At 36.2% G+C, this 18,698-nt stretch overlaps 2 protein-coding genes and 1 long non-coding RNA gene across 6 annotated transcripts; 1 reads left to right on the forward strand and 2 right to left on the reverse strand.

Annotated features, from left to right (window-relative positions):
* Positions 1-733: 733 nt before the first annotated feature.
* Positions 734-7,673, reverse strand: LOC106394785. The gene is made up of 2 exons (XR_007321368.1): positions 7,070-7,673; positions 734-6,886 (listed from the first exon to the last, which is right to left on the reverse strand). It is a non-coding gene; the product is annotated as an uncharacterized LOC106394785 (long non-coding RNA).
* Positions 7,674-9,944: 2,271 nt separating this feature from the next.
* LOC106394730 (cysteine-rich receptor-like protein kinase 14) lies at positions 9,945-13,040 on the forward strand. The gene is made up of 7 exons (XM_013835289.3): positions 9,945-10,924; positions 10,997-11,125; positions 11,446-11,570; positions 11,673-11,880; positions 11,951-12,188; positions 12,284-12,431; positions 12,509-13,040. Exons 1-7 carry the CDS (start codon positions 10,108-10,110, stop codon positions 12,800-12,802), a joined length of 1,959 nt encoding a protein of 652 aa, XP_013690743.1. The 5' UTR covers positions 9,945-10,107; the 3' UTR covers positions 12,803-13,040.
* A 394-nt stretch (positions 13,041-13,434) lies between these two features.
* LOC106390610 (cysteine-rich receptor-like protein kinase 10) lies at positions 13,435-16,341 on the reverse strand. 4 transcript variants are annotated; one of them, XM_048752891.1, is made up of 7 exons: positions 15,474-16,341; positions 15,086-15,223; positions 14,897-15,003; positions 14,582-14,792; positions 14,255-14,492; positions 14,021-14,171; positions 13,435-13,922 (listed from the first exon to the last, which is right to left on the reverse strand). In XM_048752891.1, the coding sequence occupies exons 1-7, from the start codon at positions 16,234-16,236 to the stop codon at positions 13,599-13,601; spliced, it is 1,932 nt and encodes a 643-aa protein (XP_048608848.1). In that variant the 5' UTR covers positions 16,237-16,341; the 3' UTR covers positions 13,435-13,598. The 4 variants fall into 4 exon arrangements, with proteins under 4 accessions (XP_048608848.1, XP_013686565.1, XP_013686566.1 ...); XM_013831111.3 differs by having other exon boundaries at positions 14,888-15,003; XM_013831112.3 differs by having other exon boundaries at positions 14,897-15,006.
* Between the last annotated feature and the right edge of the window lie 2,357 nt (positions 16,342-18,698).

Genomic DNA, 18,698 nt, shown 5'->3' on the forward strand with positions numbered 1-18,698 from the left:
TTTTTATTTGTTCACAAGGGACTGGTTGTAATTTCAATAGTCTTTTAGGTTATTTTTGCATTTGATTCAAGTTTGGGTTTAACTTTGTGTTTGAAATCATATTTGGCAATTTTCCCTAATATCAATGCATCGATTCCAAATTTTGTTTAACAATTTATTCATTTTCTTTTAAGTTCTATCTATTTATAAAGTTAACAACAATGGTATTTTTCTTCCAAAAACTTTATCTTGCCTATCAAATTTTATTGTCTTTTTTAACCAAGTATCTTCTTTATTACAAAAGATATATAAAGAAAAATCATCTCCATAACCAACATTCTACTCCGTTACTTCCACCAAAACAGTCTAAATCAAGCAACGGAGTAGAATGTTGGTTATGGAGATCTGGTGGTAGTATACGTCACAGGATAATTGAGCTGTGTCTTCTTCACGGAGAAGTTACAGTGGAGGTCGTCTCATCCCATGCACTGACTTACGGAGCAGCGTTGCTACCTTTAACGCTTTGGACTAGCCGTGAGAACCTACCTCAATGATTCCATATATATATATTATATATACATAGATATTTATTTATTTATCATTACTTTTTATTTCTTCAGTTTTATGTTTCATTGTTGAACAATTCTGAGTTTTTGTTCAGCGCGTAGTGATGAAGGTCTGTCCTGGTGGACACTGAATTTGTATTTAGTTTCATAGTAGTTTATGTTGTATATTTTGCGTTCATTTTTTTTGTTTAACCAGGTGTTGACCTTGCGGTCCACCACCTAGGCCCGGCGCCAGTCTTCGTTTGGGTCTTGCGGTCCTGGACACGCCTCCCCCTCCCCGCAAGTCGAACAGCCTACTTTCCAGCCCCCTAAGAGGCAGTACCGCTGGACTACGAGGTCCTGGGTTATATTTTGCGTTCATATCATCATTTTTATCTGCAATGTGTCGTAAATTCTAAATATTTTTTCATCCACCAAATAAATATATTTCAGTTGATTTAAATTTTTCGTTTGATCAAAGTTTTGATAATTTTAAAATAATATATTTTTATATTCGTTAGTAGATACTGTAAAATAAAAAAAATTCAGATTTAAAAAAAAAAGGAAGATTTAGATTTATTTTCCAATTCGTTTATTCTTGAAAATATCAAAAGACATCATATGTGTAACTTTTGTCGATTAAGCGGCATCAATCAGTTGCGTACAGCAGAGGTAATTGGTCTCGGAACAAGTCAATACTGACAGCAGACACAAAGTACGTAAATCATCGTTAAACCAACTAACCGAACATTCCTACTCATCAAATAGTTTAATCACTTAAAGCCAGATCACCAGAAGCTATTAGGTTCATTTAAGAAATTGATTGCTTTTATTGACTTAGAGTATTCTGTTTACGTATTCAGAGATTGGATTGCAACGAAGTTAAGAAATATACTAGGTTTAACATAACGTTTTCTATATTCTATCACGTACAGTTGTAGTTCATGTGCTAGTTCATGTATTAAAAGAAGTATCTTTTGTAAGAAATTTATTTTAGTAAAATACCAAATGCGTTTATTAAAATTTTAGTAGCTAAGGTGCTAAAATTTATCCCCACGTTTTACTGTCTCCTTAAAATGCCAACGAACTCTATGGACTTCACTTGCGGACCTGTGGTCTCCAACTTCTTTCCAAATCAATGTTGACTCTTTACTTTTCGTACCAAAGCATATCCACATATTATTTTACTATCTTTTCTTGTTTTCCAATTTTTAATTATGGACAGTCACCTTCTAGCAAGTTTTTTTTTTTTTTTCATCGACTTAAACAGACTCATACAGACTCTGTAAACCAAACTGGAAGATATTGATCCATGTGAACGACGAAAGACGGCTGATTCCTGACACAACCTGCTAGGCTGTCCGCCTATTTTGCGTTCTTGGTACATGGACAATCTCTGATCAGAAAAAATTTTCTTTCAGAACTTTAATATCTTCTAAATAACTTGCGAAAGCTGGTCATTCTTCTGGTTCTGAAACCATCTTCACCAATTAAGAACAATCCGTTGCAAACGTAACCTGAAACTGACGTAAGTTCCTCATACATTCCATTGCCCAGAGTAGTGCTTCCATCTCCGCATGGAGAGGAGAGAGACTAGCCCGAACATTCCTCGCCCCCATCAGCCCATCAAAACCTTCTAAAGTACTGAACCAACCCTGTTCGGAGAAACCATCATTCTCTTTCCAGGAACCATCTGTGAAACACCTTCTACCTGAGATTAACGGTAATGACATAACCTCTGCCTGTGATACTGTCCTCTATTCCTTTGCTATCTTCGCTTCAGTCCAAAGTGTGGACTCTATTTCTGCCAATTTAAGCGTATCCATAGGATCAATATCCAGATTGCTAAAAAAATTATTATTCATTCCTTTCCAGATGTACCATAGAATCCATGCAAACTGATGATCATCTAATTGCGGAGAAACTCTCCAGAAAAGATGATCCATGTTTGTAAAAAGAGACCTTGTTGGGAAAATAGCTGGATTTGATTATATCTTTGTAAGAGCCCAAACCTGTAGTGCTGAAGGACATTCAAAAAACACATGGTTAATTGATTCCTCGTCAGCTCTGCATCTTGCACAACATATATCACTAGTTATCCCTCACGCTTCCAAATTTTTCTTGACTGCTACACATCTTGTTACCAATTGCCATAGAAAATGTTATATCTTTGGTGGACACTGTATTTTCCAGCAGAATGACTTCAAAGCGTCTACTGAAGGTCCAAACATTACTGGTGATCTTTCCCTGTCTGGGTAAACCCGTTGTACCTGATATCTTGATTTGACCGTATATTTCCCATTATTTGTGAAATGCCAACCATCTCTATCTACCATCTGGGTTCTACTCAGAGGTATATTTTCTATAATTTTCACATCATGTGGGTCCACTAAAGCCCGAATTGCCTGCAAGTTCCAATTTCGCGAAGTAGGATCAATGAGATAATCCACTGTGAGGTCTGGGTAATGATTGTGTTGGTTTTTATTAGCTGGTCTCGGGCGAGTGGTTGGGAGCCAGGGATCATTCCATACCGACATAGATGATCCTGATCCCACCCGTTTAATTAGTCCTTTGCTTACCAGATATTTATCAGATGTGATACTCCGCCAGCCATATGACGGAGAGTGAGCGAATCGGTTCCAAGGGTGATGCATTCCTGTAATACCAACCTTTGAAAAAGCGAGAGAATAAACTATTAGGCTTCTCAATCAAACGCCATAAATGTTTACCAAGCATCGCTGTGTTAAAATTAGTGATTTCTTTGAACCCCAATTCTCCTTCCTCGTTGCTAACACATACGTTGTCCCATGATTTCCAATGCATTCCTCTTGTGCTTCCCCCTGGACTCCACCAAAATTGTGCTACCGCGCTTGTCAATTTTTTTGCGGTTACCTTACGTAATCGATAGCAAGACATCACATGATTTGGTAATGCCGTAACTACTGATTTAATAATCACTTATTTTCCACCTTTTTTGAAAAACTTAAAAGTCCACCCGTTAACTCTTTTGTTTAGCCTATCTTGCACAAAGCTGAAAACTTGAATTTTTGAGCCCCCAAGATTTTCTGGTAATCCTAAATAAGTTTTCATTCCTCCAAGATTCTGAATACCCAAAATATCCCTTAATTTCTGCCTAATTGATTTCTCGATCTTATGCCCAAATTGGATCGAAGACTTATCAAAATTAATGAGTTGACCTGATACCATCTCGTATTCCTTTAAGATCCTAAGAATAGATTGACATTCTTCTCTTTGGGCTTTACAGAAGAATAGACTATCATCCGCAAAAAGCAAATGAGAAATTGATGGACATGCTCTGGCTACCTTCATACCTGTCAGATGTTTCTCACTCTCCGCCTTTTTAATATTTACAATCAAAGCCTCAGCACACAGTATAAATAGATAAGGAGATAAAGGATCTCCTTGTCTTAACCCACTCTGTGGAATAATGAGACCACGTGGTTGGCCATTCAGTAGAACCCGATATTGAACTGATGATATACACACCATCATTAGCTTAATCCATTGAAGATCAAAGCCCATCTTTTCTAGTAAAGCCTTAATAAAATCTCATTCTACTCGATCATACGCTTTACTCATATCCGTTTTAATTGCCATATACTTTCCTTGACATGCTTTATTAGTCTGTAACCCATGAAACATCTCATGGGCTATGAGAATGTTATCAGTTATCAACCGCCTAGCCACAAAGGACGATTGAGTTTCTGAGATGAGGGACGGAAGACATAATTTTTGCCGCTGACACAATACCTTCGATATAATTTTAGACCCGACATTACATAGATTAATTGGCCTCAGCTCTGTCATTTTTGTTGGCCTCTCCGTTTTTGGAATGATACAGATATTAGTAATATTTAACCTTGGGTCCATTTCTCCGGAAACCAAAAAATTGTTTACCATTTCTACCAAATCATTCTTAATAATATGCCAGGAATGTTGAAAAAAAAGAGCTGTCATGCCGTCCGGCCCTGGTGCCTTTTCTGGGTGCATCATAAATAAAGCCTCTTTAACCCACTCTCAGTCGCTAACCTCAACAATCGTTGGTTCATCTGAGGAGTGATACCCTTTATTACCTCTGCGAGAAAAATTTCGAACTCTGTAGGTGAAGTGGTACTGAATAGATCTTCAAAATAGTCTACAACCACTTTCTCCACCCCATTATCCTCTGTAATCCAATTCCCCGAAGCATCATGTAATCCATCGATCCTATTACGAACTCGTGTTTGCTTAGTTAAAGCGTGATAAAATTTTGTATTAAGATCCCCAGAAGAATACCACATATTCATACTTTTCTGATACCAATAATCTTCTTCATCCTTATATGTCTCTTGTAACTTCCTGGACACCTACACAATATCCTCCTGAGATATAGTATTATTTGTTTGTACTTCTTCGAGAGCTTTCTGTAAATCATTATTTTTTCCTTTCCGTATGGTGGATTGTTCTTCCGCCATTTTGCAATTTCGTGGCGACAGTTGCTAATTTTTGCCACTATATCATCCTCTCTTCTTACACTATGATCTGACCAGCCCATTGAAATGGATTCCATAAGGCCCTCTTGTCCAACCCATCTCTTATCAAAACAAAATTGCCCTTTCCTCCTGGGAACTTTATCTTCTAGGAACGCCACCACTGGCCGATGATCAGACGCCACCATCCCTAAATATTCTGTATACGAACATGAGAATAGAATATGGCACTCCTCATTTGCTAAGGCTCGGTCTAAACGACATCTAACCGTAATTGTCCCTTTTTCTTTTCCTCTTCGCCCTTGCCATGACATTTTGTTACCCCAGGCCGGAAACTCCAACAAGCCACTATTTCTTATCATATCATTAAAGGGAATAAACGAATCCGCATTTCTCAGAGCTCCTCCATCTTTTTCATGATTTCCAGTAATCTCATTTAAATCTCCAATAATAAACCAGGGTTCAGATCTTGAAAGTCCATACCGAGTTAATCGTTCCCATACTTGTTCCCTCATTTTTTTGGACCGGATCTCCATAAACAAATGTTAGAAACACCCTTTTTCCCAACACTACTGCTTCCACATCTCTCATCTGGTTACTTGAATATAGAATCTTAATCTGGTACTCATTATTATAATAAAGTGCTAATCCACCACTCATTCCATTTGGATCCACTGTAACCAGATTATCGAATCCCGAGTGAAGTTGAAATCTCTGTACAAAGTCAAACTCCTACTTTGTTTCTGATAAAAATAAAAAATCTGGTTTGTGTTTGTGTCATATCTCCTTCAGATAACTCATAGTTCATTTACTTCTCATTCCTCGACAATTCCAACTTAGAACCTTCATAAAAAAAAGGTTAAGGATTTGCACCCATGATATAACCAGCCAGGTATAAAGAGATCCGGAATTGACCTTGTATCATAAATATTCTCATTCCTATTTCAAAACAATACATATTGTTTTTTGTGAGAAGACAATACGTTACTGGAACAGCAAACGCTAGCGGTAGCCATGTCCTTTTCAAATGTCTTGTTCAAACCGAATATGCTAACTCCAAAACAAATAAAATTTCCAAAAAACCAACTAAGCCGCTCTTCTTTTATACTACCAAACCACTCATTTACTTGAAACCAATAAATTTCCGTTCGACACATTTTTTGATATGTTTGGTGTGATGAAACCAAGCACACTAATCCCGTCAATGTTAATGAGATAGCCAAAGCTTGCCTCCAATGACCAGAAATAATCTAATACCACGTAGATAAAGAAAACCATAAAGCCTTTTCTTGATAATAAAGCATACAAGAAAAAGAACTAATCCCATAAATTCTGATGTATGCGGCTTGCAACAAAAAATGATACCACCAGTACCAAACTAACAAACCGTTTTTATTCCTTTTAGAAACCTTATTGAAAGACCATTCCAAAGCCCAAGATAACAAGAAACAACCATACACCAACAGAAAATCAAAGATAAAACAAGTGCAAATGCTCAAAGAGCTTATTGAAACTGTAAAAAAAAACCATAAACCATAACATGCCCACGTAACTTCTCTAGCTTAATTACTTGATTCATGGATCTTTCGCTTGCTTTGCAGGATCATGTTTTGGAACTTATGCGCCCTTAGAGTGATCACCATGACGAATGCCTGGTTTGGCTACCGTGCGTTTGGCCGCCATCAACTGAGCCATCTTCAACGTGTTGGAAGCTGCTGCACCTAGAGACGGCTTAACCGCCTTTTTACGTGTTCCCTGCCTCTTCTCCATCTCTCCAGTAACCCGGTCTTTCCCTTTCATATCCTCCATATGCTTCTTTTCCTCGAGATCCTCCGTCGCAACCTCCTGCATTCTAACATCTTCCTCTATCTCCTAATCAAAAATCACGTGAGACTCAGTCTCCAAACTCTCCTTATTCCCGATACTAGCAATACCAATGTGATGTTCTTCCAATCCCATACCCACATCAGATACTAAGTTATTACCTTCCACTAAACCCAAACCCATATGTTCCAAGTCTAGCTCTTGTTCTCCACCAGAAGGATTCGATATTACCTTAGGTAGTTCTCCTTGAGTCTCCATTAACTCAACAAGAAAAGGTTGGGAAGGTTGTGCCTGATCTTGTACCTTCTCCTCCTTATGGTTTGACCTCTCCATCTCTTTGATCTCGCCTTCTTCATTCCCTTCCGTTCTAGCCTCACTGCGAGCTGCTCTTTCACCTCTCGGGCCTGCAGGAAGTCTTGTGTGATCATCTTGATAGTGAGTCCTTGTCTGCTCCCTTCTGAAGTTCTTATGACGAGAACTTTCCTCCTCTCCACGGTGGCCACTTCGATGATTTTTGTTGTTGTAAGATTTATGCTCTCTATCCGCAGCCCTGACCCACTTTGTGTCCGCTTCCTCAAACAATTTATTTTTATATTGGTTGAAATATGGTTAGGTGTATAGGTAGTTGTGTTTTTAATATAGAAAATATACAAAATTAATTGTTTCTTCAATATGTGTGCGTAACCAAAACGACATTGAAAATGAAACGGATGGAGTATTTTATAGTTTCTGAAAGTAGTCTATCTATCTATCTTCTCAACAACAATTTTTTTATCTAGTGACTAGGCCTGGGCATTTCGGGTATCGGTTCGGTTCGAGTAGTTCGGATAGGGGCTAGAGGATCCATTTTAGTACTTGACCTATTTTCAGTTCGGTTCGGTTCGGATAGTTTCTGGTTCGGTTCGATTCGGATAGTAAATGTAGGAACCGGAAAATATCCGGAAAAAGTTCGGTTCTCATTTGGATCCGGTTCGGGTTCAGATAGTTCGGGTATTTCGGATAATTTGGATAAAATATCGGTTATTTAGGGTAAAATATCAAATAATTAGGATGATTTAGATAAAAAATTTGGACATTTCGGATTACTTTGGATATTTCGGATAAAACTATCCGGATAGTTTCGGATACTTTCAGGTAGTTTGGATACTTTATAATAATTTAGTTATCTTCAAATATTTTCAGATACTTTTAATAGAATTTTAAATTAAAAATATATATTTAGTGATGTTATATGTATATATAATTAATATTTTTTATATATTCGGGTACCCGTTCGGTTCTCGGTTCAGTTCCGCTTCGTTTTGGTTATTTCGGATAAAAAATATAGGAACCGTTCGGGTATTTGAGGGTATTGGTCCGGTTCCGGTTTCGGGTATTTTGGTTCGGTTCCGGTTCGGTTCTTCGATATAGGTTATTTTGCCCATGCCTACTAGTGACTATAGAAATCGTTAGTCCTTGGCAATTTAACCTGGACCCGAAAACCCGAACCGGAACCGACCCGGATCCGGACCGAAAATTTATAAGTACCTTTTGGGTCTAAATGTTTTTACCCGAATAGATCCGAAACCGAAAGGAACCGACCCGAATAGACCCGGACCCAAAAAGAAACGACCCGAATAGAGCCGATAAGAACTGATTTGTACCCGACTTAAAAACATGTATATCTAAAACTATGATGTTTTTGTGTTATATTATATATATATATTATTTTATAATTTAGTTGAAATATCTTTTGTTAACAACATTTATTATTATTTTGTAATATTTTTAAAGTAATATGAAGCTTTAAAATGTAAAATTTAGAGTTTGAAAAGTTTATTTTAATTATTAATAGTTCCATTAAGTTATTTTGTAAAATTTTAGATATATATGACAAATATCAACTAAATTTGATGGAATTGAGTATGTCATGTCTTTTTCAGATCCTAAATACCCGAACCCGACCCGGACCTGATATGAACCCGAAAAATTATGGGTATTTTAAGTATAGACCCGAACCGACCCGGACCCGAGAAGAACCGACCCGAACCCGAACCGAAAATTTCTAAGTACCTATTGGGTCTAAATATTTAGGACCCGAAAGAAACAGACCCGAAAGGAACCGGGCCGAACCCAACCCGAAGACCCAACGCCCAGGCCTAGAAATAGATGTTCATAGAATGAAAAAAGTTCTTTTATTATGCGTGTCCCCTTTCCAATAACGTAACGATTTTTCTTTCAGATCTTTCTTTTTTGGACAAATTTCATATCTTTCTAATAACTTATAATTAGTTAAATAATCACATGATGCTAATTATACAAATTTTGTAGCTTGTGTCGTGTAAGGATATTACGAATTATACATACTCAAAACTTGACCATTTTTTTAGTACAATGGTATATCTATAATTTAATGGTTGGAAATTTGGAATCTTCAAACACAAATTAACCAACGTTTCGTTAAGAATCAGTTGATCTTTTGGTGTAGGTAAAGTTTTGTCCTTTGGTGCTAAGGCCATGCCATTTAGCTGTTTATCACTAAAGTCAGATAGATGTGTATAGCTTTGGAGTACGTGTCATTTGTGACTAACAAAAAAAACGGACAAATCTTCAAAATAGCACATTTCTAAGTTTATATCACAAAAATAGCATTCAAAAACTAAAATGACCAAAATAACATTTTATCTTTTGAAAATTTTAATTTTTTTATTTTTTAAAATTTGAAATCTTATCCCCAAAACCTCATTTCTCAACTCTAAACCCTAAACCCTAAATCCTAAACCCTAAACCCTAAATCCTAAACTCTAAACCCTAAACTCTAAACGCTAAACCCTAAACCCTAAACCCTAAACCCTAAACCCTAAACTCTAAACCCTAAACCTTAAAAGCTAAATTCTAAACTCAACCCTTTAACTCTAAACCCTAAATTTGTGACTTTTGATAAAACATTAAGTGCTATTTTTTGTGACTTTTGACTTGAGTGCTAGCTTGAGAAAAAAACTTGATTTAGTGCTATTTTTTTCTTTTTATAAAAAAAAACCAACGAAGAGTTGATTACAAAAAATACCAAAGAGATAGCAATTGTGAAGCAGCTCATGAATCGACATTTTGTCTCGTCTTGTTCTTTGATAGCGTTTGCTCTAATTTCTGTAACGTGTCCTTCTGTGTGTCACACGATTCATTCATATAATTTTAACAATCATTGTACATGTATCCCATGAAACGGTATATGCATATATACACACACACTTGCACTTGCTTGGTGTCCTAACCCAAACAGCATCTGTGTGATGATCTTGAAAATGAAACTAAAGAATCTCTTGCCAGTCTTTTCGTTTTACCTTGTAGGCTTTCATGTTGTGTCTCCACAAAGATGTGGGGAAACTGGGAATTTTATACCACATGATAAGTATGATACAAACCGTCACACTCTCATCTCTTCTCTCGCTTCTAATGCCTCAGCTCGAGGTGGCTTCTACAATGCTTCGCTTGGACAAGGATCCGATAAGGTGTATGCTGTTGGGTTGTGCATCCCAGGTGTTGAACCAACGGTCTGCTCAACCTGTCTCGAACGTGGTTATAATAGGTTAACAGAAGTATGTCTTAACCAGACAGAAGGCCTTGTCTGGGAGGCCAGAGGAATTCTCTGTTTGATACGCTACTCCAACCGTTTCTTTTTCGGTTTGCTAGAACTGAAACCAAGTTATGAAGTGCACAATAGTGCAGACATCAGATACGAATTTCCCAAGTTTGATAGTTTGTGGAAGAACTTAACAAGTCGTATGATAGCTAGAGCAACTTCATCGTCATCTGAACTTAAGTACTACGCAGCTGAAGCAGTACCTTGGACAACTTTACAGAATATATACGCATTAATGCAATGCAATCCACTCATATCTTTGGGGGAATGCAACATCTGTTTAAGACAATGTGTCAGTGACTATGTATCATGTTGCCATGGGAAGCAAGGTGGTATAGTTTATCGTCCCAGCTGCGCTTTCAGGTCGGAGATTTATCCTTTCTTTCAAGCTTTTAACCTTACTTTGGCGCAACCCCCAACATCTCTCTCACCTTCGGCAGGCCAGAGGACTAATACAACCAAGAGAGGTAAGTTGTCTTATGTTTTCCCATGATTTAAACATATTAAAACATTTGATGGTTTTTGTTTCTTCGTGTCAGGTGGCGAGTCAATCTCAGTTGGAATTATCGTGGCAATTATTATTCCAACCGTAGTAATCTTCTTTGTATTACTTGCTCTAGCATTTTTTGTTTGCAGGAGGATGAAGTTAAAAGCTTTTAATCGCCAAGGTGAGTTGTTTGGTGTTTTATTTATCCTTTCCTTTATCATATGGGAGTCTGATTTGGATTTATTTCTTGATGTATTTGCTTTTAACTTCGAGTAAGTACTACTGCGCACTGATGTGCACTTGCGGTTAAAACCTGACTATATTAATTCCCATCGTGTGCACCTTCCTGAAATATGGTATAATCCCACAATTTTAATGGCTCTGCAAATTTACATAATGTTTTATTTGTAAGCCGAAAATGAAACTGATAGTACTGAACCATACATATACTAAATTTTGTAATAAACTTCACAATAACTCTGCTTGTCTTTTTTTCTGTAGGGTCTAGTATTGATAACCATTCAACAAATCCACTGCAATTTGACTTCAAAACAATTGAAGCTGCAACAGATCAATTTTCAGAGAGAAATGTAATTGGTAAAGGTGGATTTGGAGACGTTTACAAGGTACATATTGTTTGACTGACCAGCCAGTTTTGTGATTTTCTTAGAAAGTTTCCACAAGGTAATTACATTGTCTGATGATATTGTCATATTCATTATACATAGGCCGTTCTTAAAGGGACAGAAGTTGCGATTAAGAGGCTGTCAAAAGCATCAGGACAAGGTGCAAGAGAGTTCAAGAATGAGGCTGTTCTGGTGGCAAAGCTTCAGCATAGAAATCTAGTTAGGCTTCTAGGATTCTGTGTGGACGGGACAGAAAAGATACTTGTCTATGAGTTTGTGCCGAACAAAAGCCTTGATTTCTTCCTCTTCGGTAAGTCCAATTTAGTATGCATCTTTGTAAAGCTATAGCTTGCAGAACTTAATATGTGTGGTATACGCAGGCCCTTCAAAACATGACCAAGTGGATTGGAAAACTCGGTACATGATCATCGAGGGTATTGCTCGAGGAGTTCTTTATCTTCATCAAGACTCACGGCTCACAATCATTCACCGTGACCTCAAAGCAAGTAACATTCTGTTAGATGCCGATATGAACCCAAAGGTTGCAGATTTTGGAATGGCAAGGATTATGGGGATGGACCAAACTCAATCTGATACGAGCAGGATCGTTGGAACCTAGTAAATACGGTTTCATTTGATTGCTCCTTTTGATTAATCATTTTTGTAGTATGTAGTCTTAAGTTCTCTCTCTGTTTTGTTTTTTATTGTCCCAGTGGTTACATGGCTCCTGAGTATGCAATGCATGGCCACTTCTCGATGAAATCAGATGTTTATAGCTTTGGAGTCATTGTTCTTGAAATTATAAGTGGTCGGAAGAATAGTAGCTTTTGTCAGCCGGATGGTAGCAGCTTGGTCACATATGTAAGTATTAGCTAACCAAAATTCAGAATTAACTTTCCAAAACTGAGTATTCATTCATCGACTGATTATTATTTTAGGCCTGGGAGCTCTGGAGAAAGGGGTCACCATTAGAAATCGTTGATCCAGCCATCATGGAGAGCTACCAGCGTAACGAAGTTATAAGATGCATTCATATTGCACTGTTATGTGTTCAGAAAGATCATGCCAATCGCCCGGGAATGAGCACAGTCATCTTGATGCTCACCAGTAACACAATCACTCTACCTGTCCCTGAAGAACCTGGATTTGTTTACAAAAGTGGAAACAGTGCAAACAGTTCTTTCCTTTGGTCGGTTGACGATGCGTCGATCACTCATTTAGAACCTCGTTGAAGATCCAACTATTATATCCAAGTTGGATTATCCAACTTATACATTATGTCCCAAGTCCAAGGTATATGTGATAATAATCCAACATGTTGATTATCTTTGTCTTTTTTTTTAAGCGCATTGTCTGTAACTTCTATTATTATATGTTTAGATCTCTATCCCAGCATTATGGTCATTTCATAATTGTAATATTGAACCAAAAGTATGAAGTTAAGATTATAAAGGTATGTGTATTTGTTTATTTTCTTGTTGTCCTTTGTAGATTGGCTTGTATGGTGGTAATGTGATATGCAAGCTAGTTGGGTCATCCAAATCATATTCTGGTTATAGTGGTCTCAAAGATGACAACATCAATTTTATATCTCTGAAAATGTGAAAATGGTCAAATGATATTTGATTTGTCCACACAATTAAAATTTTCTAGTTGATCATTCGGTGAGGCTTAGTGGAGGTTTATACGAAATGTGTCACGGTTAAGTCTCGTGGATCCAGCCTTTATCGCTCAAATATGGACCTGTTTAGGACTCCTCGAGAATGTAAGAGGCTAATCTGATAAAAATTTAAAGTGTTTAGTAAAAATCGAATTTTGATGAAAACAGAGAAAATGATGATGATAAAACTCGGACCAGATGATATAGAGAAGTGACTCGACTTGTAGATGATCATGTCTTATATACATAGCTACATATACTTCTCGTTACAGTTACATACAAACATTTGTACAACGAAACAAGCTTTACACTAATCCTCATTACCACCAGTTTATTCAGGAGTCAAGCATGAATGTAAGCATTTCACTTCACCGAGGATATAAATCTGTGAACGAGACATCGGCAACTGACCAAGGAACAGACTTGCTTTTCATAGATTGATCTGAATCAAGCGGGTCGTTTGTGGATCTACTCTGAAAGAAAAGACCTGGTTCACCAGGAACCGGCAAAGTAACAATGTTGCTAGTAAGCATCAGAACAATGTTCGGTATGGTCGGACGGTCGACAGGATCTTCTTGCACACATAAAAGACCAATGTGGATGCATCGAACCATTTCAGTCATCTGGAAATTACTTACAAGTACTGGATCCATGAGCTCTAAAGGTTTCCCATTCTTCCAAAGCCTCCAAGCCTTAAATAATTATCAATCATTCAATACTTGATTTCCAAAGCTATACACATCAGATTGTAAGTGATGTATATATGAAACTTGATTGCTGATAAACTTACATATGAGAGCAAGTCATGTGCACCGTCTGCCTGGTAAAAGCTACTATTCTTCTTGCCGCTTATTATCTCAAGTACTGACACTCCAAAGCTATACACATCAGATTTTGTTGAGTATTGACCTTGCATTGCATACTCGGGAGCCATATACCCGCTAAAACCAACAACCAAACTTTAGTATTTTCGCAAAAACATGAATAAGAACATCAAAAAATTCGACTTAGGGGGAAGACTTACTAGGTTCCAACTATCCTACTTGTATTTTCTACAGTTTGGTCTAGTCCAAAGATCCTTGCCATTCCAAAATCCGCTATTTTGGGATTTATATCTTCATCTAGGAGAATGTTACTTGCTTTGAGATCACGGTGTACAATTGTGAGCTGTGAATCTTGATGAAGATACATAATCCCTCTAGCAGTTCCTTCAATAATCTTGTAACGTTTTGTCCAGTCCAGCTCACCTTTCTTTGCATGATCTGTACACGTTCATATATTACTAGTACCACTAAATATTTGCGACCTCAAAATTCAAAAATGGCTAAAAGAATCTGTTAATGCAACTGACCAAATAGGAAGCAGTCAAGGCTTTTGTTGGGCAAAAACTCGTAGACAAGTATCCTTTCTTCTCGTTCTAGACAAAACCCAAGAAGCCTAACCAGATTCTTGTGCTTAAGCTTTGCAACAACTAACACCTCATTCTTGAACTCTGCATCACCTTGTGCTGATGTTTTCGACAGTCTTTTCACGGCAACTTCAGTTCCATTTGAAAACGTACCCTACCATTTTCATAAGAATCATCTTGTTATCTAAATGTATTGTCACTCATGGAAAATACACAACATTAGGTGCAGTTAAAGGACCTAAAGAGCACCATGTAAACCTCGCCAAATCCACCTCGGCCAATCTTGTTACTCTCTGAAAAATTATTTGTTGCAGCTTGAATTATTCTGTAATCCAGTTGCAGTGAGTCTACACTTGCTATTTCATCTCCTTTTACACAATGAAAAAGTTAAGCATTAAACACATTAATCAGACCCAATAAAATATTGGTCATTACATTAAACTTTACCATCAAATGCAGGCGCTGTATCATAAGCCTTCTTTGTCCTCTTTGCAAGGAAACAATAACCAGCAATGGAAAGCAGAAGCGCAACTGTAATAGCCACAACAATGGATACCACTAACACCTTTGAGTTCCTACTTTTACCTGCTTTCCAAAAATCGTTAGATAACAAATAGAAAATTAAAAAAAAAAGACTTTCAAATAACACTAAAATAAGTTTGTCACAAAAACAACAAATAAAAAGAGAAAAATCTAAAATTATTCGACAAATGAGAAAATTTCAAGATGGATATAAAGACAAAAAAGTTGTTTTAGTTATTGATGAGATTTACCTTAAAATCATCCAATCTTAAATCAGCGGCTTAAAAACAGAGGAAGTAAAGAGAGCACTGACCAGGTGGTGGTGGAGCTGTGATGGTGGTTTCATTGTAGAATGGATAAATCTCAAATCTTGAATTACAACTTGGCATAAGAAGACTTCCCCCTATACTGTCAGTTTGTAACTCATTGATGGCCTTTTGCAGACAAGTTAGACAGTCTCCTCTCGTCAGATCAGGAGTGCACTGAACCAGTCCGTACACGGTCTGTGATACTGTAACACTAGCTTTTCTCACAGCGAATTTTCGAGGATTTGCCAAGGCATCGTTCACGGCTTGGTTTAAGGTGGACATGACCACATCGTTGAACCGTTCAAATTGGCTAGACGTAACATTCGTGTTGTTCCTTAATGTCTTTTCGCCGCCGCCTGAAAGTGTGGTCGATAGAATGTTACCGTCAGAGTATCTGAGCATACACTCATCGTAATAGAGCACGACTTCTCTCTCGTTCGGACACCGGTTGAAGATGTCTTTGACGGAAAAGGCGACGCAGCTACGGCAAACTTCAGGAGAGAGATCTCCACGGCAAAGGAATAGTCCAGTGACTCTGTCGGGTGCTTGTCCCGACGTGGCGTTTTGGAATCCGGTGGAGTAGGAGGCGTTGAGGGAAGAGAGAGAAGACAGAAGGGTTCTCAGATTGGTGAAGTAAGTGCTGTTTCTTGAATACGTTGTTCTTTCGTAACACATATGGTAAATATATGTATGATTTTGAGCGCATACTGTGAAGCTTGCGAGGAATGAGAAGAGGAAAAAGACTATGAAACAGGTGTAAGAAGACATTTTTTTGTTTAGGTGTTCTCGTTGTCCTTTTTTCTTCAAGCTTTGTAACAGCGTGATGTTCAAATATATAACATATATAAAATAAAATTCGTCAATATAGTTTTTAAAACCATTTTAAACACTAAATTTAGGTTTAAATGGTTTTGTTTAGACTTCATTGATTACTGCATTCACCAGACATACGACGATGTTTGGGATAGTGGAGTTACTAGATAGACTGCTCTGCAATAAAAAAATAGTTTCACTGAAAAAATTACTCCTACAATCATGTTGCATCTTTTTGTATTTGTTGGCATTGTCAATTTGTCATTTGACTCATATCTAGTATTTTGAGACAAAAAAAGAGCATTGCTTACCAAAAAAAATATCAAAGAGATAATAATAGTGAAGCAGCTAATGAGCGATTGTATTTGATCTTTGCGTCGTCGTCTTTGATAGTGGTGTCTGCTTTATGCAATAAATTGGGAATTTTCCAATTCGTTACCATTTCGCTTTCACTTTCTTTGTGTTACTTTCGTCTGATTTTTTTTGGTTTTTCTTATTGCAAAATCCTTCTGTTTTCCCACATGAATATACGAGAGACTCTATTACGTGTTTTTATGGGTGCCACACACTGTTTTTAAAGCAGACCGACCCGGTAGTTGGACCAGGAACCGGTCACGTAGCCGAATTGGATCAAATATTTAGTTCGATCATGAACCGGTTAAATAGTCGGATTGAATCTCAAAATTATTAAACTTTGTAAAAATCATTAAAACTATCAAAAATATATAAACTAACCGTATGAACAAAAATAGTTTACATGTATAATGTTTTATATGAAATCTATTTATATTTTAATTATGTATCATATTGACTAACTTACTTTTAAATTAAAAAATACTGAACCAAATTACTGAACCAGACTTGATCCGATCAAACCATATTGAACTGTAACCCAAATAATTATCCAGTTCAGCTTCCAGTCCGGTTTTAAAAACATTGGTGCCACATGATTCATTCATATATTTGATTGCAACAATCATTTCATAAATACTACTCTCCTCTATATTTCAAATATTGATGTTTTAAGTTTTTTTTTCACACATATTAATACAAACCAGATACATTTTATTATTCATTATTTTGTTTTAATTAATTTAAAGTTTTATTTGTTCTCCAATAAAATTTTACTGTTTATATTTATGTCTTTAGTTATTATTTTTATATAAAGAAAAATGTGTTAATTAAAGTGTTAAACACCAATTTTCAAATACAAATAGAAAAAAAAAAAACCAAAACATTGACCTTTTATTTTATATTTACTGCTCTTGATGTTTACTATATTTACTACTCTTCACTCAACATAAATTGCAGATATATTATAAATTTTGTTAATTTAAATATTTTTAGTAAGAAAAAACTGTTGGCATATCGTTGATACTATTAATGTTTGTAGAGTTGTTAAATCATTTACAAGTGACTTTTTGAATAAGTGCAATATAAATATTTTTGGCGTTAAATATTTTTAGATGTTAGAAGTTTTGCAGCAGATAAAAAACTGTTCACCCATTAATTTTACTCAAATTTGAACATAAAATAAACTAGTATATATGGCTTTTATCTCCAAATCGTTTTAAACAAATCTATAAGCTGGATTTTTATCTCATAATTTTTAACCTTGATAAAGTCATTATTATTGATGAGGTTAGATTTCAGTCCAAAAATATAGCTAGAAGAAATTTATGAATTAATCGAGTCCATAGAGTACTAATGCACAATGAAATCAACAGCTGATTTTTATACATAGTATTTTATGGAGCACTGCTTAGGTGACTACATATCGTACATACTGTAACACATTATACAGATTGATTTAGAATATTTTTATTTTAACGCTGATTTATTATATGATATTACAACCAACAGTAATACATGTAACTTGTAACTGCATCACCCGAGAATCTTTAGCTAAGACATTAATCATGACATGGGAGTACGAAGACGAGAGTAGAATATAGTCAGATACTTCCTTTGTTCTTTAAAAAAATAAATTCCTTTGTTCTTTAAAAAAATAAATGTATTTTCACACATATTAAGAAAACACATTAAAGATACATCTTTTTAAAAAATTATCAAATTCTAATATTTTTAATCAATAGTTTCTCAATTAATTAATTTTGTTGGAATTTATAATTTGTATATAAAAAACATAAAAAATATATCTTTGTAATACAATTTTTTTTCTAAAAGCTTTTATCTAACGTAACAGAGGGAAAAGGTTATACTGGGTCATATATTAGTCACCGAGGAAGGTTTTCAGTTGAGGCCCATCAGATATAAAACAACGAAATCCAGACTTAAAAGATAAATAATGATTTCTGATGTCAAAAAAAAAAAGATAAATAATGATTTCAAGCGTACCTCCCACAACGGAAGCATAACTACGAGACAGTCATCTTTGGCATAGTATAAAAGAAGAA

The sequence above is a fragment of the Brassica napus genome, chromosome C3 (assembly GCF_020379485.1).
Source record: "Brassica napus cultivar Da-Ae chromosome C3, Da-Ae, whole genome shotgun sequence".
In the NCBI taxonomy this organism is placed as follows: domain Eukaryota; kingdom Viridiplantae; phylum Streptophyta; class Magnoliopsida; order Brassicales; family Brassicaceae; genus Brassica; species Brassica napus.